The 26083-nt window shown below is 47.7% G+C and overlaps 1 protein-coding gene across 1 annotated transcript in view; it reads right to left on the bottom strand.

Moving 5' to 3' along the window:
- The window catches only part of SDC3 (syndecan 3), a 75640-nt gene extending 50785 nt beyond the window's left edge, over nucleotides 1-24855 (bottom strand). The window contains exon 1 of the mRNA XM_051987995.1: nucleotides 24667-24855. Coding sequence (XP_051843955.1) covers nucleotides 24667-24840 — 174 coding nt within the window. The 5' untranslated portion in view covers nucleotides 24841-24855. The remainder of the gene's footprint in view (nucleotides 1-24666) is intronic.
- Nucleotides 24856-26083: the final 1228 nt, after the last annotated feature.

Here is a 26083-nt window from a genome sequence, read left to right as displayed (position 1 = left end):
GAGGGGATGTGGGCAGCATTGCTAAATAGACCAGTTTCCTGATTTCAGGTCCAGAACTCTCCCCCAAGAATGCAGGGGCCAGAGTCCCTCAGGGGAGGGAGCCCCCCATCTTCTGAAGGGAGCAGATCTTCGGAAACCCCTGAAAGGGGGTACCCGCTTCTCATGAGAATCGAAGGAGAGAGAATCTCTCCATGAGAATCCTTCAAACTCTCTTGCTATTTCAATAAAACATCACAGCTTTTGAAATTGAGTCTGGGGTCTTGTTTCTAACAAGGCTTAGGTATTATGATAGAGAGGACCACTGCTAGAGGGTGGCCTACTCTGCCCCATGTTTGGCAACAGGAGCCGTGCCCAAGCCTAGCAGGGGCCCCCAACCCACACAGCAGCCCCACCCAGCCACCCTGGGCATAGCTCAGCTCCGTTCAGACACAACAACCCAGTAAACTGGAAGGGCCTCAGCCCAGACAAGGAACTGAGCCAGGAGACATACCATCCTTCCAGAGAGAATTAGAAGGAGAAGGGATAGAAATGTGGAGAGGAAGCATAAAGAAAGGAAAGAGAAAACAGAGGAAAGGAGGAAGAGATGAAGAGAGAAGGAAATAAGGGATAGATAAAAGGTCACAGAAAGAGGAAAGAGAGGAGGGAGGAAAAAAGGAAGGGATGGAGGAGAAGGAAGAGATAAAGAAAGAGAAGAAAGGGTAAAGATCAAAAAGGCAAAGAGAAACAGATGGAGGAAGGAGCAAAGAGAAAGAAAAGAGGAAAAGGAAGAGGAGGAAGAGCTGGAAATGAAAGAGAAGAGTTGGAGGAGGGAGAAGAGGCTAATAACAGATCTCTGCCTACGATGGCTCCCTCCTACACACCACTGACAGATTAATCTTCCTAATGCACTGCTCTAATGATCACAGAACCACAGAGTCAGAGTTGGATAGGGCCTCAGAGACCATCTTCTACAACCCGATGAGGAATCCCCTTTATGCCATCGAACCTTTGCTTAAAGACCTGCAGCAATGGAGGATGGGCCACCCCTGGAGACGGCCTCTTCTCCTTGGGAACAGCTCCAGTGGTGAAGGCAGCTTTAGCAGACATGGAGCCTAAATCCTCCTCTTTATGACTTTCTATCCATCACTCCTAATTCTGTCCTCTAGGGCAAAACAGAAAACAGGCCTGATCCCTCGTTCCTATGACAGCCCTTCAAAGAATCAGAGATAGATGGCGACCCCCCTCCTCAGTATTCTCTCCTCCAGCTTGTCCACATCCCTCTTAAAATCTGCTGCCCAGATGTGGTCCGAGCAGGGCGGTAGCACACAGTGGGACCGCTTCTCAATGTTGTCCCTTGGGATCACATTACGCTTCTTGGCTGCCAAATCAAACAAATGTAGAGACATCTCTACTTCTAATGTTCAGATGAACTGTATGTGCCGGACCCGTGGTAAAGGCTTCCGTGCTCCTACTGGCCTGATTGGTCACAGTTGGACACTCTGAACCTTGACCCCAGCATAGTGAGGCTATTTTGGTCCTCTTTGAGAATAACGGATACCAGCCAACCACACTGTTGACTCATGTTGAGATTTGTTGTTGTTGTTATTATTCATTTTCCAAACTCTTCATGACCCCATTTGGGGTTTGTTTGTCTTTTTGGCAAAGACACCAGAGTGATCTGCCATTTCTTTCTCCAGCTCATTTTACAGATGAGGAAACTGAGACAAAGGTAAAGTGATTTTCCCAGAGTTACCCAGCTAGGAAATGTCTGAGGCTGGATTTGAACTCCAATCCTCCTGACTCCAGGCCTGAGCCCTTGCACCCACTGCATCACCTGGCTGCCCACTACAACCCATCAAGATGGGAGGTCATTAAATCCCGCCCCACTGCCACTTTTTTTCAAAAACACTAACATGTAGTCACTCCTCCTCCCTTGCCTCATTTCTATTCAGTGCAGAAGAACTCACTACATGCCAGAGAAACGCCACAGATCCTGCCCTCAAGGAGCTTCCATAACTCACACACAAAGAAGTAAGTCTGAAGTCTATACAAAATGTTCTAGATCTCAAAAGTTGGCTTAAAAACAGAGAACTTTCTATTCATCCTTATTAGATTTCTTATTATGTTCCTAGAGAGAGTGGGACAAACCTAACTAGGCTGTGATCTACATCAGAAACTCAGTTAAAATTTGGGAGGGATTCTTCTGTTCTCTAGTTAGGATGTCACTTTAGTCTCATCACTACCTGTTCAAGTCAGAAGAATCTGAGTTCAAATTCAGCCTCAGCATTCACTAAGTAAACTACTTAATTGTTCTCTGCCTCTGTTTCTCCATCTGTAAAAGGGAGAATAATAACCACACCCAACTCCCAGAATTGTTCTGAGGATTAAATGAGAAGCACCTGGTACATGAAGTTGTTTAATGATGACTGATTCTTCATAACTCATGCACACCAATACTGTCCATGGATGTTCTTAGCAAAGATACTGGCCCGGTTTACCTTTTCCTTCTCCGGTGGGTTGAGGCAAATACATTTTAATAACTTGTCCAAGTCACACAGATAGTGTCTGAGGTCAGATTTGAACTCAGATCTTACTGATCCCAGTTCTATCCACTGAGCAATCTAGTTGCCTCATACAAATAGGTACTGTATAAATGCTAGCTGCCAGTCCTACTCCTATTACTACAACTATTGCTGCTGCTACTCCTACTATTATTACCACTATTATTATACTACTGCTGCAACAGTTGCTATTACTACTGCTACTGTTAGAATTACTACTGCTGCTGCTGCTGCTCCTACTCTTACTATTATATTATATTATATTATTGCTGCTGCTGCTATTGCTGCTATTATTGTTGCTGCTATTCCTACTTTTATTACCAGTATTATTATACCACTGCAACAGTTACTATTGCTACTGCTACTGCTGCTACTACTAAAAGTATTACTCCTGCTGCTGCTGCTCCTACTCCTACTATTATTACTACTACTATGTTATTTCTGCTGCTACTATTGCTGCTATTACTGTTGCTGTTGCTGCTATTCCTACTTTTATTACCAGTATTATTATACCACTGCAAGTTACTATTGCTACTGCTACTGCTGCTACTACTAAAAGTATTACTCCTGCTGCTGCTGCTCCTACTCCTACTATTATTACTACTACTATGTTACTTCTGCTGCTACTATTGCTGCCATTACTGTTGCTGCTACTCCTATTATTACCATTACTATTATACTACTGCAACAGTTACTATTGCTACTGCTGCTGCTGCTCCTACTATTATTACTACTACTACTATATTATTTCTGCTGCTACTATTGCTGCTATTACTGTTGCTGCTGCTACTACTCCTACTATTACAACTATTATAGTACTCCTGCTGCTCTGTTGCTGCCATGCTACTGCTACTTCTAGAATTATTACTACTATTGCTGCTGTTGCTCCTACTATTACTACTACTACTATTATACTACTCATGCTGCTGCTACTCCTAGAATTATTACTACTGCTGCTGATGCTACTCCTACTCCTACTATTACTACTACTACTATTATACTACTCCTGCTGCTGCTACTCCTAGAATTATTACTACTGCTGCTGCTCTTACTATTACTACTACTATTACTACTACTACTCGTGGATCATCTGCAAATGTGAGAAGCCCATCGTCATCTATGCTGTCATCCAAGTCACTGAAAACCCAGGACTAAGGGCTGACCCCCGTGGCAATCTACCAAAGACCTTTTTCCAAGGTGACATTGAGCTACTAGTCATGACTGCTATCCTTTGAACCTGCCTATTTAACCAATTAAATAGTTAACTCTGAAAGCACCTAATTTTGCTATCATCTGCCCCACTTTGCTTTGTTACAACTTTGCTGAAATTCCTGTTTATGGAATTCCTCTGTCTACTAATCTGGGCAGCCTGTCAAAAAGCAAAATGAGATTCTTCTGCCATGATCCATATTTGACAAAGCCAAGCTGGCTCCTGGTAACCACGACATCATTTTCCAAATGCAAATAAACCATCTCTTCCATGATACATTCCAGGATTTTGCCAGAGATTAGGGTTAAGCTCACCAGCCTCTATAAGTCTGCAGGCTTATATCACTTCCCTTTGCTAAAAACTGGGGCATCCATCTGTTTCCATTTTGCTGGAGCATCCTCCTATCTTTGAATGCCTCTCCCATTCCCTACAATCTCCCAAGACCTGACAGTGGTTTAGCAACCTCATCTACCACTTCTTTCAGAGCTGGTGACAAATTCACCAGGAACAGTCAGATGCCCCTTAGCACGTCCCCATGTACCTTGCAAGCCAACTTCCTGTTAACCATATCTGTTCTATCCCATCCCAGGGTAAAGATTCTTCTCCTTGGCAGAGAAAGCAATAGGGACTGGACCTGTGTTTTCATTTGTGTAGAGAGTTTCCAGTGACAAAATTCTTCTACCAGAGAGGTCGGCATTTTCTCTACAATTTAAGAGTCTTAGAAAGTTGCTCCAAGAACTGTTTGGTTCTGCAAATATGTATTGTATCTAGGATATACTGCAACATATCTAACATATATAGGACTGCTTGCCATCTTGGGGAGGGGGTGGAGGGAGGGAGGGGAAAAATCGGAACAGAAGTGAGTGCAAGGGATAATGCTGTAAAAAATTACCCTGGCATGATTCTGTCAATATAAAGTTATTATTAAATAAAATAAAATTAAAAAAAAAAAGAAAGAAAGTTGCTCCAAGTTCTGAGAGGTGTCACACGGCCAACATGTAAGTTAAGAGTCACGATTTGGGGCAGCTAGGTGGCACAGTGGCTTCATATCTGTTCAAATCTGGCTTCATATACTTATTAGATGTATGACCTTATTTAACTCCGATTGCCTCCTGCACCCCTAAAAAAGTCAAAATTTGAACTCAGGACTTCCTGGTTCTGAGCCCAACTCTCTACCTGCTCTAACATTCTGCCTCTCTAAAGACAGAGAAAAAGAGAGAGCACAGTAAAGGAAGACTGGAGTACCTTTTCCCCTCAGTCATCCATGTTCATGGTCCCATTCCTTGGTCTTTCACTTCCAATGCAGCTTTTTTTGAAAAAGCCCTCTCAGTTGTCCTTGGAAATTATGACAGTCCTGGCCCATTGGATGCTTTGCAGGGCTGCGGCATTCTTTTGTAATCATCCTGCTCCCTTTGTTTCTGCCTTCTTTGTAAGTCTTTTTGAAATCTAAGTTGGTCTCCTGCTCCAAAATCTTCGGTGGCTCCCCACAGCCTCTGGGATCAAGTTCAAATGCTTTCCTTTGCTCTTTAAGAGTTTTCACATACATCTCCAGTCTGCTTTCTTGTTTCATTCCCCTCCCACCCCCCACACTGATCCCCTTCAAATACTCTACACCCCAGGCAAATTGTCCTGCCGAAGACTGCCCCATCCTGCCTTAGCTTCCCAACTGTGTGCATCTGTGCAAGTCACTCCTCAAGGCACCCCGTCCCCCCCACACACACACCACAACTTAACCTGGGAAGTCGCTCCCTTTGGCCAAGGTCCACATCTGGCCCAACCTCCACAAAGCCTTCCCTTGACCAGAGGATCACAGGATTGTGGAAGGGGGCTTCCTGGTCAACCATTCTAAGGTCTGCATTTCATATCTGAGGAAACCAAGGCTCGGCAAGGTTGGGATGTACTCAAGTTCACACAGATAACACAACTGGGACTTAACCCTAGTTCTTCTGACCCTGCATTTGTTAGCTGGCAACATGCTGCTTTCTCCCAAATGGAAGCAAACCTGCTCCCCCAAAGCTCTGGAGCCTCTTTGGCCTTTCCTATGCTATAATCATCTTCTAACTTCTGAGTATTTGCACATACGCCACGTTCTCTGCCTTCCTTCCCCTCACCCACTAGACTAGAAGAGTCTAAGACATTAAAGACATTTTTATCTTCAGATTCACGACAATTAGCACAGGACACAATGTACTTAATATAAATTTAGTGGATCTGTTGAATTGAAATTGATGAGAGAGGAATAAGAGGGAGAAGGAAAACAAGAAAATGAGTTGGGAAGGAGGAAGAGATAGTGAAAGAGGAAAGGGAAAAAAAGGAATAGGAGGGGGCAAGGAAAAGGGGAGAGGAGGGAGGGAAAGGGGAAAGAGGAGATGAAAGGAAAAGGGAGGAGAGAGGAAGAGGGGATGTGAAAGGAAGAGGGAAGAAGGGAGGGAGGAGGTAAAAGCAAGAAGGTGAAAGGAAATGAGAGGAAAAGGGAAGAGAGAGGGAGAGGGAAAGGGGAAAGAGGAAAAGGAGGTAAGAGGAAAGAAGGAAGAGGAAGAAGGAAGGAGAGAAGAAGCAGGAGGAAAAAAGAAAATGAGGAAGAATGGAGACGAGAAAGGGGAAGTGGAAAGAGATGGAGAAAGGAAGGAGAAGGGAAAAAGGAAAAGAGACAAAGAGAAGGGAGAAAGAAGGAGGTGAGAGGAAAAAAGGAGAAGGGCAGCTAGGTGGCATAGTGGATAGAGTACCAGCCTTGAAGTCAGGAGGGCCCGAGTTCAAATTTGGTCTCAGACACTTACTACTTCCTAGCTGTGAGACCCTGGGTAAGTCACTTAACCCCAATTGCCTCAGCAAAAAAAAAAAAGAAAAGAAAAGAAAAGAAAAAAGAAGGGAAAGGGGAGATGAAAGGAAGAGGGAGAAGGAAAAGAGAGGAAGAAGAGAGAAGATAAAAGAAAGGAAAAGTGAAGCAGGCAGGAAAAGGAGGAGAAAGAGAAGGGAGAGGAAAAAGGAAGAAGGAATCAGTGAAGGGAAAAACAATGGAAAATAAAGGAATACCGATTGAGCATATATTCTGTGCAAGACACAATTCTTGGCAAATAATAAAACAAGAAGTAAAAGGCAGTCCCAGCTCCAGGGAATTACCCATAGTCGGTGTTAGTGGCCCAGAATGGAGACAGAGGAGAAGACTGGAACAGTTAGGAAAGGCTTTGGAGGGGGGAGGGGGGAATTTGCACCAGGCCTAGAAGGAAGCAGAAGGTGCAGGGAGCATGGAGAGCAAAGGGCATCCCGAGTGTGGGCACTGAGGAGAAGCTGTGAAAACACAGCATGATGTAATGGCAGTGTCACCAAGCCTGCCCTGTCCCAGGAGCAATGAAGTCACGGTGTGCTTGGGCCCCGGAGTGCCCCATGGCACAGGGAGAGGTCTCATCCTTCTACTTTATGGCGTACCGGGAGCTCCCCGGGGACTAACACCACAGCTTATTTATTTGTCTGTATACCCCACAGCCCACTCTCAGTGCTAGTACTCCATGTTCCACAGTGAATAAAGGCCGAATTCTAGCGAGGTCCAACAGGTGGTGGGAAGACAGGAGGATGACAAATTCCAAGCCCTGGCGGGTCCTGCCTCCCCCCAACATTCTTGCCCCTCCCACACACAAAGGCTTCCGTGGAGAAATCTCCTTTGTGGGCCTTGACTCCCGAGAGAGAGAGAGAGAGAGAGAGAGAGAGAGAGAGAGAGAGAGAGAGAGAGAGAGAGAGAGAGAGATGAGCTTTCCTATAGCTCATGTCAGGTGCTGGGCCATTCCTAAGAGCTCATACAAATTCCTGCTTACCCCTCCCATTCCCACCCCAGGCTTTTTTAGGCTTCTACCCAAATCCTACTGAGCTCAGGCCTGATCTGCTCCAGGTGATGAAAGAGGCTTCCTTAAATGCTCCAGACTGGGAATCAAGAAACCTGAGTCCTAATCCCAGCTCTCTCACTGAGCCATCTTGTATAAGTCCCTTTTTCCCTTCTCAAATAACTCAGCTGTCAAATGAAAAGGTATGGGTAAAATGCTTTTTGAAATTCTATCTATGATATTCTATGTTCTGACATCCTGTGTTCTAAGGGCCCTCCCAGCTCTGACATTCTGTGTTCTAAGGGCCCTCCCAGCTCTGACATTCCAGGTTCTAAGGGCCCTCCCAGCTCTGACAGTCTGTGTTGTAAGAGCCCTCCCAGCTCTGACATCCTGGGTTCTAAGGGCCCTCCCAGCTCTGACATCCTGGGTTCTAAGGGCCCTCCCAGCTCTGACCTCCTGGGTTCTAAGGGCCCTCCCAGCTCTCACCTACCGGGTTCTAAGGGCCCTCCCAGCTCTGACCTCCCGGGTTCTAAGGGCCCTCCCAGCTCTGACATTCCGGGTTCTAAGGGCCCTCCCAGCTCTGACAGTCTGTGTTGTAAGAGCCCTCCCAGCTCTGACAATCTATGTTTTAAGGGCCATCCTAGCTTTGACATTCTGGATTCTAAGGACCCTCCCAAGCTCAAACATTCTATGATTCTAATACTAATCAATGGCTAATGATAAGAACTAGCATTCACATAGCACTTCTAGTTTTATAAGTTCTTTGGCATATATAATCTCACTTGAATCTCATTATAATATAAGATGCATGATGTTCTCATCCCCCTTTTATAGATGAGGAAACTGAGACAGAAAAGTTAAATTTGCTAAATAACTACAGTTAGATTTGAACTCGGGTATTCCTGATACTGAGTTTTGCACTGATTGCATCTATAGGGAGCAATCTCCTTTTCTCCTCTTCTATGGCATTTAAGGGGCCATTAGGTGATAACAAAGCACATAGTGTGCCTGACCTGGAGTCAGGAAAATATGAGTTCAAATCCAGCTTCAAACACTTACTGTGTCACCCTGGGAATTTATATAGACCATATTTACTCTGTTTGCCTCAGTTTCCTCATTTGTAAAATAAGCTGGAGAAGGAAATGCCAAACCATTTCAGTATCTTTTCTGTTTGTTTGTTTTTGCTGGGGCAATTGGGGCTAAGTGACTTGCCCAGGGTCACACAGCCAGAAGCGTTAAGTGTCTGAGACCACATTTAAACTCACGTCCTCCTCCTGACTTCAGGGCTAGTTCTCTATCCACTGCACCACTTAGCTGCCCCCCACATCAGTATCTTTGTCAAGAAAACCTCAAATGGGATCACAAAGTTGGATCAACCAAACAGGTGGATTCAAAGTATCCACTATGTAACATATTAAAAGGGGTGGGGGGGGGGGAGGAGGGAGCACAGCTAGACAATGGCTCATATGAGGGAAAAAAACCCGAGAGCCACAAGCCCATTGAGTCAATGATGGAGCAGAGAAGCACAAAAGCTAACTTCATCAGAGAAGTATTAATAAAAACAATGTTCCAAATGAAGGATGAAGGCAAGTCATCATGTAGAATACTATGTTGCACTCTAAGAAACGCCTGTTGAGAAAGTCGCAGAAGCTGGAAAACAGGGCTAGCTGGGACAGTAAGGAAGGAGACCAGGAGGGCTGGCTGAAAAGACTGGGGATGCTTAACCAGGAAAGAGATGAGCTGAGCTTCAGAGAGGCCGGCGGAGCTACCTTCAAATATCTGAAGATCTGTCCAATACAAAAGGACGTTCGACCTCCAGCCTTTCATCTTGTTGGGCACCAGACCCTGCTGTCACGTTCTGGATCGAGGGGATTCAGACTGGTCTTCCCAGCTTCTGAGGCCAGAACTTGAAGCATTGGTAACAAAGGGGGGTTTCTTAATGTCATGAAGAACTTCCTAACAGTTCACACTGTCCAAATGTGGGCTCCTTCAAGGAGTGGTGGGTTCCCCTTCTTGGAAGTGGTCAAATAAAGGCTGGGTGGTGAAGATTTAGGTTCAAGCAGGAGTCCGGGTCAGATGCCCTCTGAGGTGCCTTCCAACTCGAAGTCTAGGAGTGAGTGTATGCTCATCCCTTCCCCTCCTTGCTCTGAATGCCCTTCGACAGAGGATCCCAAAGAACTTTCTAAAGGAGCTCTTATTCAAATGAGACAATATAAAGAACTATACATAACATCCACACACATACACATAGCATGTAAATGGTTATGTGTATTTATGTGTACACACATACATGTTATATGATTATATACACATATATCATAGTATTGTTCAGTCACACACTGACCCTGTATAGGGTTTGCTTGGCAAAGATATTGGAGGGGTTTGTTATTTCCTTCTCCAAAATATGCATGTGTGTATATATATACATATATGTATATATGTAAAATAAATCGAAAACAATCCCAAAGAGATTGTATGCTATAGATGAAGATAGGTAGAGGTAGATAGAGATGGACAGCTAGACAGATAGATGGATGTGCATATATACACATAATTTATTTATTTATTTATTTATATGTGATATATACATGGTTATTGTATATATTTCACATTATATATCATGCATTTACATAAAATAATCTGATATATGTGCATAGTATGTATATATTTATGTTGTTTGTGTGTACATATATGTAGCATTATGTGATTATATATAAATATATCAATCATGTGTATGTATATCATATATGTATATGTATATGATAAATTAAAAGTAATCTCAGATTATGTACATACCAATATAAATCTATGTATCATTATTGTTATAGTCACTATGTTGTATGTATATATATCACATATTATGTATATTATATATACAGAGAGTGTGAGTGGATGGGTGGGAGTGGGAGTAGGACTATAAATTGGAAGTAATCCTGACAAGAAGAGACTAGTATTATAGGAGATGAGGAGAGAGGGGGACTTCTGCTGACACCTGAAGGAAGTCGGGGCAGTCAGGGGCAGAGTCAAGGTGGGAGAGAGTTCCAGACCCCGGGAAAACCAGTCCCAATGCCCGGAGTCTGGAGGTGGAGGATCTTGGGTGAAGAACAGCAAGGAGGCTGATGTCACTGGATCCCAGAGTGTACAGATTGTGAAAAGCGGGCTTTAAAAGCCAGGGGATTTTTTATTTGATGCTGCTGCTAATAGGGAGCCATCAGAGTTTGGTGAGTAGGGAGAGGATGCACTCGGGTTACTGCAGGAAGATCACGTTGGTAGCTGAATGGAAGACAGACTAGGGTGGGGAGAGCTCCCAAGCTGGCCATGGCCCATTCCCTCCGTGTTTCCAAAGGGAAGCAGAGCAGCTTTGAATTCCCCCAGGACCAGAGCCCTGCTTCTACCCAGCCCCCACACTGCACCATTCTACCCCTAGAATCAGTTAATCAGGCTTGAGGAGGGGAGGAGAGGCTAGAAAGAAAAAACCACTCACTGGCCCCCTGGCAGCCTCAATTGAATCGGCAATCAGCTTGTTGCAATGACTTTATACTGAATTTTTATTTTTATTTTTTTAGACTTAATAAACACCAAATAAAATGATCATTTCCATACACGTGGTAGAGGAGAAGGGAGGGAGGATTGCATGTGAAGCTGAGAATCTCTATTATGTAGAGCTTTGCAATTAGATTTTCCACATCCCTCCCGCCCTAGCTGATTGCTTTTAAATTACCCTCATTAAGGCCCAGCCTGGCAGTCGGGCCAAAGGCTCAGGAAGGGAGATAGGGGAGCCTGGGGTGCCCAACCAGTTCAGGCAATGAAGAAGGGACCAGGGTCTCAAACATCACCCCGGGCCAGAAAGACTGAAGCTGAGGAGGAGAGGGCCTTCAAACTAATGCTCTCTCTTCCCTGATTGTCCTGGGTGAAAAATCAAGCCAAAAGCAACTTCAGGGAAGAAAACTAAGGCCCCCGATCTCTGGGGACAGAGATTTTCTAGTGCCCCCCAAAAAGCAGTGGTCAGCTTCAGGAAACCTGGGCTCAAACACTTTCTCTAAAAATACTGGCTGTGGGACCAATGGGCGAATCACATCGCTGAGCCTCGGTTTCCTTCTGTGTAATTCTTTGTCTACGTACAGGGGTTACTGTGTGGGAGGTGCTCACTGAGACCTTAATGTGGTAGCTGTTTTTCCTTGACATTTGTGGTCCAGCGAGCAGACCGGCCCCAGCATCCCTTGGGCCTGTGGTTTTCCAATAGTCTATGATTAGGTCCCTGATGGTCAAGACCAGGCCCCGCCTCCCGTCCTACAGAAGGCCGTGTTTCAGGCCATTCTCTCTTAGCCTCTCGGTTGAGGGAAGAACAGGAATGTGGGAACATTGGGAGATATTTATAGGTTCGGAGGAAGGGACCGGCCCTGTGGGCTCTCTCCCCTAAAGGGATGCACACAGCTGGTTCTCCTGTTGGGAGGGGCTTCCCCACCCCCCTCCCAATAATCCCAGCATGCTATCTTTAGGTTCTGAGTGTAATTAAGAGGGTCAGGAATGGAAAAGTGGGGTTGACATAGGGGAAGCCAAACATCCAAAGATGTCCCCCTTCCCTCTCCCCTCCACTTCAACTCGAGACTACAGAGGGATGACCTAGAAGATAATAAAGGCGCTTTCTTCAAGCTTCTAAGAAGTTACTAGTTTAGTCTCCTGGCTGCAGGCAGTTACCCAGATATTTTGAGGATGGGTAGTCCAGGAGAAGCAGACAGGGGGAGTATCTGGGGGCCAATCCCACCCCGGATACTGGGGTATCTTTCTGGGGGATCCTAAACAAATGCATTCTCTGTGCCTCGGTTTCTCCCTCTATAGAATGAAAGGTCTCCAAGATCCCTTCTGGCCCTAAATCTACATGCTTATCATATAGGGTACCCATAGGCCCGTGGGAAGAAGATACCCCAACAGAGCGTACCCTCCATCTCAGAAGTCAGCGAGACTTCGTTCTGTAGAACCTAGGTCTGGCCTGTCATAGTTTTACACCCAGCTCATCCCCAGGCTCATGGGAAGATAATACTAAAAGTTGTAACGTCTTCAGGAGTCCCGGGGTCCTACAGGAAGCACCTCCACTTTCCCCACTCCCACTCCCTATCCTGACTCTTAAAAATAACCAGGCATTTCAGTGACAGCGGTTTTGGAACAAGGAAGACTCGAGTTCAGACACGTGACCCTGGGCAAGTACTTAAAACTCTGCTTGCCTCAGTTTCCTCATCCAAAAATGGGGATAATATTAGTACCTACCTCCCAGGGCTGTTGTGAGGATCAAGTGAGAGAATAGCTGTAAAGCATTTAGTACAGTGCCGGGCACATAGTAGGAGCTTTATAAATGTTTTATACTCCTACTACCACCATTGCCACCATCACTACTACTACCACCATTCCGTGGGCTATAGGAGTGATGGCAGTAACACTACTACTAATATTACTAATACTACTATTACTCCTATAGTCCATGAAATATCAGTAAGAAGAGGGGCAGAAAATGTGAGGCTGGTGGTAAAATGATTGCAGTAACAAAAAGTGACATTCATCTCAGGCTTTAAGGTTGCAAAGGACTTGACAATTTTCTCACTTGAATTTATTTTATATATATATATTCTGCATCTATTTATGCATTGCATATTGTCATGTCATATTGGAAAAGGAAATGGCAAAACCACTCCAGTATCTCCGCCAAAAACCAAACCCAAAGGGAGTCACTGATAGTCAGACACAAAGAATGACTAAACAACAACTGAGCTCTATCTGTTAAAATAAAAGTCCTGGAAGGACTGTAAGGAACATCCTCACCCCTGACACACAGTAGGCACCTTATGTGTGCTGATTAATATGAATCCCTCAACCTAGCACATAGTAGGACACGTTCCATATCTCCCCGGCACAGTGTCAGACATACATTAGGTGCCTTATAAATGCTTGCTGATTAACGTATCGCCCAAACTTAGCACACAGAAGATGTTCTATACTCATTTCCAGCACAGTGCCCTATAGTAGGCACCCCAAAAATGCTTGCTAATTGATACGTATCCTCCAAACTTAGTACAGAGTAGGATTTATGCTATGTCTCTTCCCAGAATAATGACTGACATACAGCAGGTGCCTTATAAATACTTGCTGATTAATACACATCCCCCAAAACCTACCACAATGATTGACAAATAGTAGGAAACTTATAAATGCTTCCTGATTAATATGTATCACCCCAAACCAAGCACAGACCCTGGAACACAGTAGGTGTCTTACAAATCCCTGGGGATTAATATGTAGCCCCCAAAACCTAGCACAATGATTGACATACAGTAGAAGCCTTATAAATGTTTTCTGATTAACATGCATGTCCCAAAACCTAATACAGTGCCTGGCACATAGTAGGTGCTTATAGTACAGTGCCTGGCACATAGTAGGTGCTTATAAATCCTGGTTGACTGATTGAGCCGTAAGAACCCTGTGAGCCAAGTATTAACCTTATTATCTCCATATTAGAAAGGAGAACACGGGAGGTGACAAAGTTCCCCACACCACTGGCAGCAAAGCTGAGATGTGACCCCGAGGGCCCACTAACTCTCCCAGGCCACATTGCCTCTTGCTGAAAAAAGGCAGACGTTTCTAGAGCCCGTCAAAGTTCACGGAGCATTTTAACAGTATCTCATTTTATCCTCCCAACACCTCGGGTGGGTAGACACTGTGAGTATTATTATCCTCTTTCTACATATGATTAACCTAAAGCTCGGATGGTTTAAAGCCTTATATTGAACATTCCGTCCAGGCCCAAAGACCCTCTCAGAATCAGAGGCAGGATTTGAACACAAGACTTCCTGACTCCCAAGTCTCACCTCCAACCCACTGGGTCATGTTGCTGGCCCTCGTGGGTGATGCTATAAATGAGGAGGGGTCTGGGTAAGGATAATGACGGGAAGTGAGGGGAGGCACATGGAAGTGGGTGAGGGGGGCTGCTGTGTGAGGAGAGGTCATTTTCCGTGTGGGAGGGCCTGAGAAGCTGGGGGCCCTCTTTCCCTGTGGGAAGGTCTGGGAATGTGGGGGGTGGAAGCTTCTCTGCCAGAGAGAGGGAGAATGTAGAGAGAACATTGTTCAAACGGTGGAGCCCAAGAATGTGGGGAGGAATGTTATGGGGGTGAAGCTGCAAGGGGGGAAGCTTCCCCGGCCTAAAGCAGCAAGGCCCCGTGGGGGAGGGGGCAGAGAGGGGCTGCTGGAGCTACAAGGGAGAGAGGTGAGCTCTGGGGAACGACATCAAGGGATTAAAAGGAACGTTAAATGCCAAATTCCCAAGGGAGAGACCGGCCCCTCTCATCCCGATTCCCAGCAAAGTCCCAGACTCCCTCCTGTGTGATCGCAGCCCCCCGTCCCAGAGGTAGCGCTAAAGCCAGTCTAGCCTGGGGTCCCGGTGCCCTCCCCCCACCATTCCCTTCCCCCGTGTGGGGTGGCCCAGGGTAGCCATTTCTAGACATGTAATTAGAGGGAAGAGAACCTCTGGGTGAAAGCCCGGAGCTCAGGTGGCAGTGGAGCATCAGACCACAGACCCCCCACCCACCCGGCCATGTGGCGCCGGGCTCAGAGCAGGACTCAGATGTGGCTTGGGTCTCGGCCTCTGACTGCTCCCTGCAGCAGAAAGGGCAAGTCCAGACCTACCCAGGATCCTAGCGAGCCCTCCCAAAGGCTGCCCCCAGAACAGCCCCTTCCCCTGCTAAGGCACCTCCGAGGATGGAGTCCAAGCTCCTCAGGCTCACATAAGGAGCCCTTTATAGCCCCACAGGCTCAGCCCTGTTTCCTCACATTCAAAATGAGAGGACTTGACTCAGTGGCTTAGAAAGGTCCTTCCCACTCTAGAGCATAAAACCCTATAAAATTAGGGGTTCTAAGAACCCTCCCAGCTCTAACCTCCCAGGTTCTAAGGGCCCTCCCAGCTCTGACATCCCGGGTTCTAAGGGCCCTCCCAGCTCTGTGTTCTAAGGTCACTTCCATCTCTGAAATTCTCTGCAACTTCCTTTTCCAATTCTCTTCCTCCTACTCAAATGCAGAACTCCAGTCAAACCAGCCTCCCAATCACACACACACACACACACACACACACACACACTTTGCTCAAGCTATTCTGCCAGCCACTTTCTGTCCCACCTCACCTCCAATCCCTCCAAGAGCCTACTCTAACCATTTTGGCCCATCTCGTTCCCTTCCCTGCCTTCCCCAGCACTCAGCTAGATGCAGCTAGAACCCAGGCTGATTTAACTGCACACCAGCACCAGCAGCCCCAGCTGCACCTCCTGGGCTGACCTGAAGCAGGAAACTGAAGCCAGTCTGAAATGCTGACTAGGGAACCATCCTGCCTGGATGCAGGGGGATGGCCTGGCTGGTCTCTAAAGGGCCTGCTTGTCCCCACTTCTCTGGCCCTCAGGAAGGAACAGTCAGGAGGCCCCGTCCATCCTTCTCCAGTTTTGTTCCTCATGAGGAATCTAAAGATTACTTTTTGTCCTTGTACCTTATGTCACCGTCTTGCATATCGGCTCCCCAGGCAGACTACAAGCTCCCTGAATATAGTGCCAATATCTTCCTTGGCCTGGAGCACGCCATACAGCAGACACTCAATAAATATTTAACGTTGGGACAGGAATTGGGGCGGGGTGGGGGAACCAGGGCAGAGAGCCCTGGACAATACTGTCAGAGCCAAAGTAAGCTTGACTTTGGGATCAATGGAAACTTGTTTTGAGTCCTTCTATAATAATAACAGATCCAAGTTTCCAGCTCATCTTCCATTCAATATTTAATAAATAAGCACATATTGAGCACCTATTGTGTGCCAAGCATACAAAAATGAAATGTCCGTGCCCTCAAGGAACTAATGAAGACGCTCCATAGCATGTACACAGAGAAATAAACATACATGATTTAGACAAAACCAGTACAAAATAAGGGCAAGGGAGGAATGGTAGAAATTGCTGATTTCTGAGGGAAATCAGGAAAGGCTTCCTATAGGAGGTGGCACTTGAGACGGACCTTGAAGAAAGCCAGGGAGAAGCTTCCAAGAAGCAGAGGGGAAGTGGGGGAGCATTCCGAGAACAAAACATGGAGGCAGGGGAAGGAATGTTGTTTATACTGTAGACAAGCAGGCCAGTTTGGGCTCGAACACAAGAGTACATGAGGGAGAAGAACAGGAAGAAAGAGAGGTTGGAAATTGAAAGACTTCAAAATTCTGATCGATACATTGACCAGGAAGAAGTTTGATGGTGAAATGTCTTTCAAGCTCTTTGCTCCTCAAAGGTGGTAGACTACAGGTGCAGAATGTGGTATACATTTTCAGACATAAGGATTTGTTTCATCTGACAGTACTTATCTGTTAAGATTTTTTTGCCAGGGTTTTTGCCAGGGAGGCAAAAGGGTTGTGAAAAGTCATAATTCAGGCAGTGATATTTTTAAAGCATCAATAAAAAAGGTTTTTGAAAGAAAAATAGGTTGTGGTTAAAATTATAAAAGCTTTTAAAGAAAAAAGGAGAATAGGAATTACAGCAACTGGAGATGCTCCCACTCAAGCTCTGGGGACTTTATACACCCTCTAGAACCCAGAGAGGGGCCCAGACTAGTGCCTGTCTTCCCTTTATCCCCTCTAAAAGCAGCCCCTTAATCCATGGGTACCAAGAATGAGTCCTCAGTATGAGTCCTCAGTAATTCATGAGGTTCAAGCCCCCTAATCTGGACATCAGAGGGTTGAGGGGTGCAACGGTCTTGGGAACCCCAGAGGGAAAGAAGATTTTGTAGTTCAAAGGGATCCAGAGGCCCAGAGCGAACTCGCAGCAAAGATAGGCCAGATCCAGAACTCAAAGACCCCTTTCCCTCCCACAGGTTGGCTCCCAAACACAACCCAGCATTCATTCACACATATATACACACATCAACTACCAGCTTTTTCCAGAGCAAGAGCCAAAAGTTTCCCATCCCACAGAGCTCTCAGTGACTCACTCCGAGGGTGCTGGGTGAGTCCTGAGAAAGGATGGAGACCTGACATCCCGCAGTTCTCACCTCATTGGGAGACAGCGGTCTGACAGAGAGACCAAGCAAGCAAACAAGAAATAAATGGGCTGTTGGATTTTGTAGGACAAGTGGAATGTGTGTAGACACAGAAAAAAACTTAGGAATCTTAAAATACAGAAAGTCAGAGCTCTGAGAGAGCCGTTGGAATAGAGAAAATCTGAGCTGGGGAGGACTTGAAGAGATAAAAGATCATCAGACCTAGAAAAGGCCTTAGAATAATTATCAAAGCTGGGACATGGAAAATCTGAGTTGGGAGGGGACCACAGAACATAGAACACTGAGCTTGAAGGAATCTTAGAACACAAACTGTCAGAAGTTGGAGATATTTTAAAAGATAAAAAGACTGTCACCTCGACTGTCGACTTAGAAGAGGCCTTGAAAAATATAGAATGTCAGAGCTGGAAGGGTCCTTAGAACACAGAATATCAGAGCCGGAAGGGCCCTTAGAACACAGAATATCAGAGCCGGAAGGGCCCTTAGAACACAGAATATCAGAGCCGGGAGGGTCCTTAAAACACAGAATATCAGAGCTGGGAGGGTCCTTAAAACACAGAATATCAGAACTGGGAGGGTCCTTAGAACATAGAATATCAGAGCTGGGAGGGCCCTTAGAACACAGAATATCAGAACTAGAAGGGTCCTTAGAACACAGAATATCAGAGCCGGAAGGGCCCTTAGAACACAGAATATCAGAGCCGGAAGGGCCCTTAGAACACAGAATATCAGAACTGGGAGGGTCCTTAGAACATAGAATATCAGAGCTGGGAGGGCCCTTAGAACACAGAATATCAGAGCTGGAGGGCCCTTAGAACACAGAATATCAGAACTGGGAGGGCCCTTAGAACACAGAATATCAGAACTGGGAGGGTCCTTTGAACACAGGATGTCATAGCTGGGAGGGCTCTTAAAACATGGGATGTCAGAGCTGGGGGGCCCTTAGAACCCAAAATGTCAGAGCTGGGAGGGCCTTAGAACAGAGGATGTCAGAGCTGGGAGGGCCCTTAGAACTCAAAATGTTCAAACACAGAATCTTAGAAGTGTAAGAGCTATCACCCTCCCCATACCTAAACTATGAATCCTCTCTAAAACATCCAAGAAGTAATGGAACTTCTTCCAAAAATACACCTCCAAGTGATGAAGAACTCATTGGTTCTCCACCTTTCAGTGGCTAGCTCTACCACAGAAAATGCATGCTGGGAAGGACCTTAGGGGCCAGTAGTCCAGCCCCTCTCTAAGTGCCTCCAGAATTCAAGCATTCAGGCAGGATGTGAACAAGGGCTGCAGGGAGGATGCAGATGGAGTGGTGAAATCAAAGAATCGCAGGGAGGCAGAAAGCATCTTAAAGGTCATCTGGTCAAGCCCCCTTCTTTTCACAAAGTAGGACAAAGGCTCTGAGAGGCAGGGATCTGCCCAGTGTCATGTGGTCTTAGAATTAGTATTTAAAACAGGGTTTTGCAGACTACACAACCAGAATTCTGTCGCTTCTAGCACAATGCCTCAGAGCTGGTCTGAAAAGACCTGGGTCCCGGTCCTAAGATGGGGTGACCTTAGATAAGTCCTTTTCCCAAAGCTGGGACTCAGTTTCCTAATCTATAGGGAGAAAGAAACTGGATTATTAGATGGCTTCTAGGATCCCTTGTAGCTGTGAGCCCTTCCCCCTTCATCTCTGGCTAGCTTCAGCTGATGTATCCTTCTCATTCCTAGGAAGTTTTCCTTGACCAGCCTGATCTCTCAAAGGCCAGCCAAGCCCAACCTTTATTTTACAGATGAAGAAACTAAGGCCCAGAGGGAAGGGATTTGCCCCACATCAGGATTTAAGTCAGTCAACTGACTCCAAATCCAGTTTGCTCTGTCTGTGTGTGTGTGTGTCTATGTCTCTCTTTCTGTCTCATCTCTTTCTATCTCTGTGTATCTCTTATCTCTGTCTCTGTATGTCTCTCTGTTTCTGTCTGTCTCTCCCTCTTTCTCCCTCTGTCTCTCTCTGGCTGTGTCCTTCTATCTCTGTTTCTCTCTTATCTCTTTGTCTCTCCTATTTCACACTCTCTGTCTCTGTCTCTCTGTTTCTATCTCTGTGTCTCTCTCCCTTTTTCTCCCTGTCTCTATGCCTCTGTGTCTCTGTCTCTTCCCCTCTTTCCCTCCCTCCTTCCCCCCAGTACCATATCTCAGTGTTGTCCTTCCTTCCCTCCTCCTCTCCCTCTCCCATCTTTAGCACTTAGAATATGTTGCCTGGTATCTCTCCGTGTGTTTATAGCTTTGATATTCACACTTTGGAGAGTGAGGAGCTAGCCTGTTGGACTGGAGAGCTATTATCCCCAGACTGGCCTTGATCTAACTTCCTGGCCAACCGGTTGGTGAGCCCACTGCTGGTCCCAGAAATCCCAGATCTCCTGCTTCCCGCCTGGGTGACCTCTGACCAGTCACTTCACTTATCTGGGTCTCCTATTCCTCTGTAAAATGAGATGACTTTGGAGGCCCTTTCCAGCTCCGACAATACTCTCTGTGAGGGAAGTCAGTGTAAGGTACTATGCCAGAAAGAAGACCGAGCACTAGGTTCAAACCCCCAACTGAGCGGCTTACAATCACCTGGGTGGTGAGGATGCAAACCTGAGTTTTCTCATTGGCAAAGTGAAGGGATTGGACTAGAGCAGGACTTCTTAAAACTTCTTCCACTTTCGACCCCTTTTTCTGCCTAACAAATTTTTACACGAACCAAAGTATAGAGGTCTACAAAATAGGTATAAAAATCACACATTTACTGATAATAAATTATCATCATTTCCCAACTCCCCACATTCAGTTACAAGACCCCATATGGGTCATGACCCACAGTTTAAGAAGCTGGAGACTAGGTGACCTTTGAGTTCTACTCCATCTCTAAATCTATGATTTAATGGGTCCATAATTCTAATTTACTGTACCCTCGTATCCCTTCCAGCCCTAATATTGTGATCCTGTGAACATTTCTTTATGAACTATCCACTGATTCACCAATCCTCCCTTCCCACCTCAGTCCTTTTCTGAATCATAACTATGTAACAATGGAATTGTCTGTTTTGTAAAGTAATGAGCTTCCTGTCACTGGGATGTTCAAGCACAGCCAGAATGATCATTAAACTAAGATCAAGAGCAGAAACTCAGCTTCTGCCTTCGTATCCCTATTGCTAAACACGGTGCCTGGCACACAGCAGGCACTTAATAAATACAAGTTGATTGGCTAACCAATTTTCTGTGATACTATAGAAAAGGTTCCTCTATTGGTGAGATCTCTCAGCTCCCTTCCCAGTCTAAGACTATGATGCAATGATTCTAACTTCCTATCCCTCATCACTGAGTGCAATCCTCCAAGGCAGGTAGGAGACCACAACGAACCTGGGCAGCTCAGGGACCTCCTTCCACTTCCAGGAGCACAGAGGAGTTATCCAGCTCCTCACGCTCCCAGCAAGCCTGTCCCTAAATCTAATCAATACGAACCACACGCTGGCTTTAAACGAAGCCCAAGGAAAGGATTCATTCCACAGCTTTCTCTGAGCTAAGGTGCTTTTGCAAGCAAATATCAATCCTACCTGTGGCTTACTCCTCTTATACAAGCTTATCTGCATCCCGGGGGAAAACCAAGCCCTGCTCCTTCTCTGTTAGTCCCATCTTAAATCCTTTCCATCTATGAAATAGGGAGACAACACACTCAAAGTACCTTCATATGTATAAAGTGTCCTTCTAGGAAGGGAATGCAAATATTTGTTAGCCCTTCTCAAACTTCTTCCCCTTTTTCTGCCTAACAATTTTTTTTGTTAGGTTCAGTCCTGAGTCTTAGTGACCCCACTTAGGGGTTTTTTTTTTGGTCAAAGATACTTTGGAGGGGCTTGCCATTTCCTTCTCCAGATCATTTTACAGATGAGGAAACTGAGGCAAAACAGGGTTAACTGACTTGCTATTAAGTATGAGACAGATTTGAACTCAAGACCTGGTGCTCTATCCACTACCACACACCACCGAGCAATCCCAGTAAGTATTATTTATTTTTACTAGTTGAAGAAATAAGGCTCTCTCTCAGCTGAGAATCCCTACCTTCTTTTAAGGGACAGTTTAGATCCCCCTTCAGTGAGAAACCTTCCCTGATGCCTCTAGAGGTCATAAATTTAGAGCTTCGAAGAAACTTAGGGATCACCTTACCCAATCTCCTCATTTTATAGATAGAAGCCCACAGAGCTAATGAGACTTCATACAGCTAATAAGTTACAAGGGTGGGACTGGAATTCAAGATCTGACTCCAAACCCAACACTTCCCTATAACACATTTCTTCCCCGAATTATTAAATACTGGATGTCCCAGCAACTCACAGAGGAAGCGCTCCATAATACTTACTGTAGCAAACTGAATTGGAAAGGGAAAAGATTTTGCTCTGGATCAGTAAAGTATAGAATTCAAGCTTCCTGACTCTGAGAATATCATCCTCATTATAGTTAATATTTAAGGTTTGCAAAAGGCTTTCCAAACATCATCTCATTTATTCTCAGAACCACCTGGGAAGTGGGTGCTATTACTATCCCTATTTTAGAGATGAGCAAACCGAGGCTGGGGAGGTATTAACTGCCTTGTCTAGGATCCCACAGCTAATGAGTCAGGCAGGTCTTCCTGACTGCGACTCAAGTATTCTGCCCAATCCGTACGGTGCCCTGCTGTCTCGGTTCTCCACACAGATTACTAATAATGCTTGCCCCACCTATTTCACAGTTATGTCATAAGAGATGACAGGAGCCCCTCAGTGTCCAACAGGAGAGTGAATTCCAGGGATTAAACCCATACGAGACCTTCCCTGCTTAGTCCCTCCGGATAGTAGCTCCCGGATCTTCTAAAACTCCTGGGTACCCCGAATTTGTACAGGATCATTCCTACTGCTGCCCCCTCTCCCACCCATGGCCCTGACCTCCCCTAGGAGCCAGGGAGGAGGATCTGGACGGTCACATGCGGGTGGGCCTGTTCCACCAGGACAACCAGACACTATCATACACACACCCCTCAGAGTTACATATATCGAGGTCACCAACATATACACACATCCCTCGTGGTCACACGTACTCAATCACCAACACACATCCATCCTCCCAGCCTCCAGCAAGATCTAATCCCCCAGGCCATTCAACTCCTCCTTCCTTACTCCCCAAGGAAGTATGAGCACGCTAGTCACCAGCAACTACTGTCAGCCCCATCCCCCCAAATCATTTCACAACTTTGGAATTGGGGGAAAGGCAGGAGGAGGAAGAGGGGAACACAGATCTTAACTTTTGCTCCAGAGCGATCTTACAGCTCCAAGCCATCCCCTATTAAAACTCAGATACAGTCCAGCAAAGAGACCTATGGTCTCTAGCCCCTTCTGATGGACTGACCTTGGGCTACCACACCCCCAAAGAAGAGATGGCCCAGGACGTTTTCAGCCACCTCTCCCTGTACCTCCACACGCAGGCTCAGCCAATCAGTATTTAAACAAAGCTCCTAAGTCTGGGCTCCGCAGGCTCACATGTGTGTGCACACACATGACACAATCACACGAACAGTCCTATGAACTCCCTCACACCCCCCATCATGGTACCCCTCACATGCAATCAAGCACTAGCATACACACATCCCTCAGTTACACATACCGAGGTCCCCAACATATACACACATCCCTCGTGGTCACCCATACAGCCACCGGCACACACACCCATCCATCAATCTCTCATTCACATAGAGACAGAGTCTCATACATACACATTACATACTCACGTCACTCTCTTGCACACAGCCCAGTTACACACATACACCCTTCACCATCATGCATCCAGGTCACCTTCACACACACACACACACACACACACACACACACACACACCCCTTAATCACCATCACTCAGACTTGGGTCATCCCTGCCTAGCTCCCCATCTTCTCCAATCTCCCACATGCCCATCACCATCACCCTCATATCTGACCCTAGTAACCCTTATATGCCCCAACACCCTCACACAGGTGACCCTCAAAGAGTGAGCAACCAGCTTGTCCAAAGGAGGACACAAAGAAATCCCTGGAGGCCAGTGTTTTCTGTTCACCTGAAGTGGGCAGTGACCAGAGAGGCACAGATACCAGGACACACCCATAATTCAGAGATACTCTCCTCAGCAGCAATGCCCAGATGCCCCTCTCCCCAAACACTGTGGTCACACCCACCAGCCTTCTTCTCCCCACTGGTTAGCCTAGGGCTGTGGCTAGAACAGGGAAGAGGTCTAGTTCTCAGCAGGGCCTCTATTTGAGGGGCACAGGGGATTGGAGAGAGGGCACAAAAGGGGCACCAATGAGGGTCATAATGGTCCTCTTCATCAAAAGCAGAAGCACCTGGAGCAGATGCCTAAAGGGGAGCAGAGAGGGAGGACCAGAGGAAAGGACTGTGTTAGACAGGCCCTAATCTGGGGATGGGAAGGAATGGGGAGGAGGCCCTAAGGAAGAAGGGTTGAGGAACAGCAGGAGGGAAGGTGGGAGAAGGGTCAAGAGCAGGGGGAGAGCACGGAGGAGGAGGAGGAGAGGGAGAAGAAGGGGAGGAGAAGGAAAGGAAGGAAGCTGGCTGGGGAGGGGTCAGTCAGGGAAAAGGATACTGGAGACTAAGGCTGGGGAGAGGGTCAGGGAGAAACCATGCGGAGGAGGAAGCAGATATTTGAAGAGGAGAGAAGGGAGCCTTGAAGAGTGGGGACAGAGAACTGGACAGAGGGCGACAGGGGCATTTGGGGAAGGGGCTAGGGAGGAGGATATAGTTTGGGGAGCCGTCACTTGGGGAGAGAAGGGTGGACACAAGAAAGGGGGGCACTAAGGGGAGGCGGAGGCAAAGGCAGAGGTTGAGGGGGAGGGGGTGGGGGGACACCTGCGATGGGGGGAAGGGAAAGAATTTGGGGAAGGGGAGGAGGATTCGAGAGGAAGGGAAAAGGGGGAGTCATTACGGAAAGGGGGGAGGGGAGACACTTGGAGGACGGAGAGGGGACTCTGGGGAGGGGTCTCCCATCTCTCACTCACCCCGGCGGCGCGTCCCGCCAAGAGCAGCAGCAGCAACGGCGGCAGCAGCATCCCGCGGGCCCCGGCCCCAGCCCCCGCTCCCGTGCCGGTCCCAGCCCCGGCCCCGCTCCCGCTCCCGCTCCCGGCCCCGGCCCCGGCCCCGGCCCCTGCTCGGTGCGGCGGCCCCGGCTTCATGGCTGCAGACTAGGGGCCCGGCGGGGCGGGGCGGGGGCTAGGGGCTGGGGGCCGGGGGCGGGTCCGGCGCCTTTGTTCCCGAGGCGCCTCCGGGGGCGGCCCGGGGCGGAGCGCGCGGGGAGAGTCCGGGCAGGAAGGGCGGGCCGGCTCGGCGCCCGTGGGGGCTGCAGGGGGCTACAGCGCCCGCGATCGGGGCCGCGGCGGGCTCGGCTCGCGCTCCCGGCTCCGGGGGATCAGGCTCCCGACTGGGCTCCGCTGCGCTTCGGCTCGGGCTCGGGCTTCGCTGCGCTCCGGCTTCGGCTCCGGCTTCGGCTCAGGCTCCGGCTCCGGCTCCGGCTCGGGCTCCTCTGCGCTCGGGTTCCTGTTCGGGCTCCGCGTCGTTTGCTCAGCCCCAGACCCAGCTTCAGCCTCAGCCGCCGCCCCGCAGGAAGCGTGCGCCGCCGCCGCCGCCGGCCCGGGGCCGCCCCCACCGCCGGGGAGGAGCCGAGTTGGCGGGCGGGAGAGCCGGGGGGGAGTGAGGGGAGCGCGGGGAGCGCGGGAACGCCAAGGAGGGGGATGGATGAGGGAGCGCGGCCCCCTGCCGAGAGCTGCGGGCAGCGCGGCCCTCCCCAGCCCGGCACCGCGCAGCCCGCCCTGCGCCCTAGAGCCAGGAGCTGACGGGCTTCGCCTCCTCTGGGAAGGCTGGACCAGGGCAGCGCTAGAGTTAGGGCTAGAACCTGTCACTCAATCTACCGGCTCCAGCCCCTGCCAGGCCTGGGGCTACGAGACCCTAGTCACGCAGTCTTCTGCCCCAAGATGCTAACATGCACTCAGCTGGGACCTGGAAGGCACCTTAGAGAGCACCTGGAGCAGCCCAAGCGCTCTGGAGAAGTGAAAACCGGGACCCGGATGGGTGAAGGGGATTTGTCCAAGGTCAGAACCGGGAATCCCAACTCAGGTCCTGTGATTTCAAATCGAGTTGGTGATTTCTTGTCTCTAGGAACGTCCACTTCTCTGAAAATGTTGATGGCCGTTTCTTTCTGGAATTTTGATCCCCAAGTCTCAGGGAATTCTACTCATTACTAGAAATACTACAGTTGGCTTCCCCGGGGAATTCTGGTGTCCAAATGTCTTAAGATGGGTGGTACTTCACGTCTAGAAAAACTGGAGTCTTCTCAGAAAGTGATGGAAAATTCTGGTACTCCGGTTATTGAAAAGGTCCGTGGGGAGGAGGGGGGGAGGGATTGCAGCACTGATGGCCCAG

The sequence above is a fragment of the Antechinus flavipes genome, chromosome 3 (assembly GCF_016432865.1).
Source record: "Antechinus flavipes isolate AdamAnt ecotype Samford, QLD, Australia chromosome 3, AdamAnt_v2, whole genome shotgun sequence".
In the NCBI taxonomy this organism is placed as follows: Eukaryota; Metazoa; Chordata; class Mammalia; order Dasyuromorphia; family Dasyuridae; genus Antechinus; species Antechinus flavipes.
Note: the sequence above shows the minus strand (reverse complement) of the source record. Positions and strands in the feature narration are given on the sequence as shown.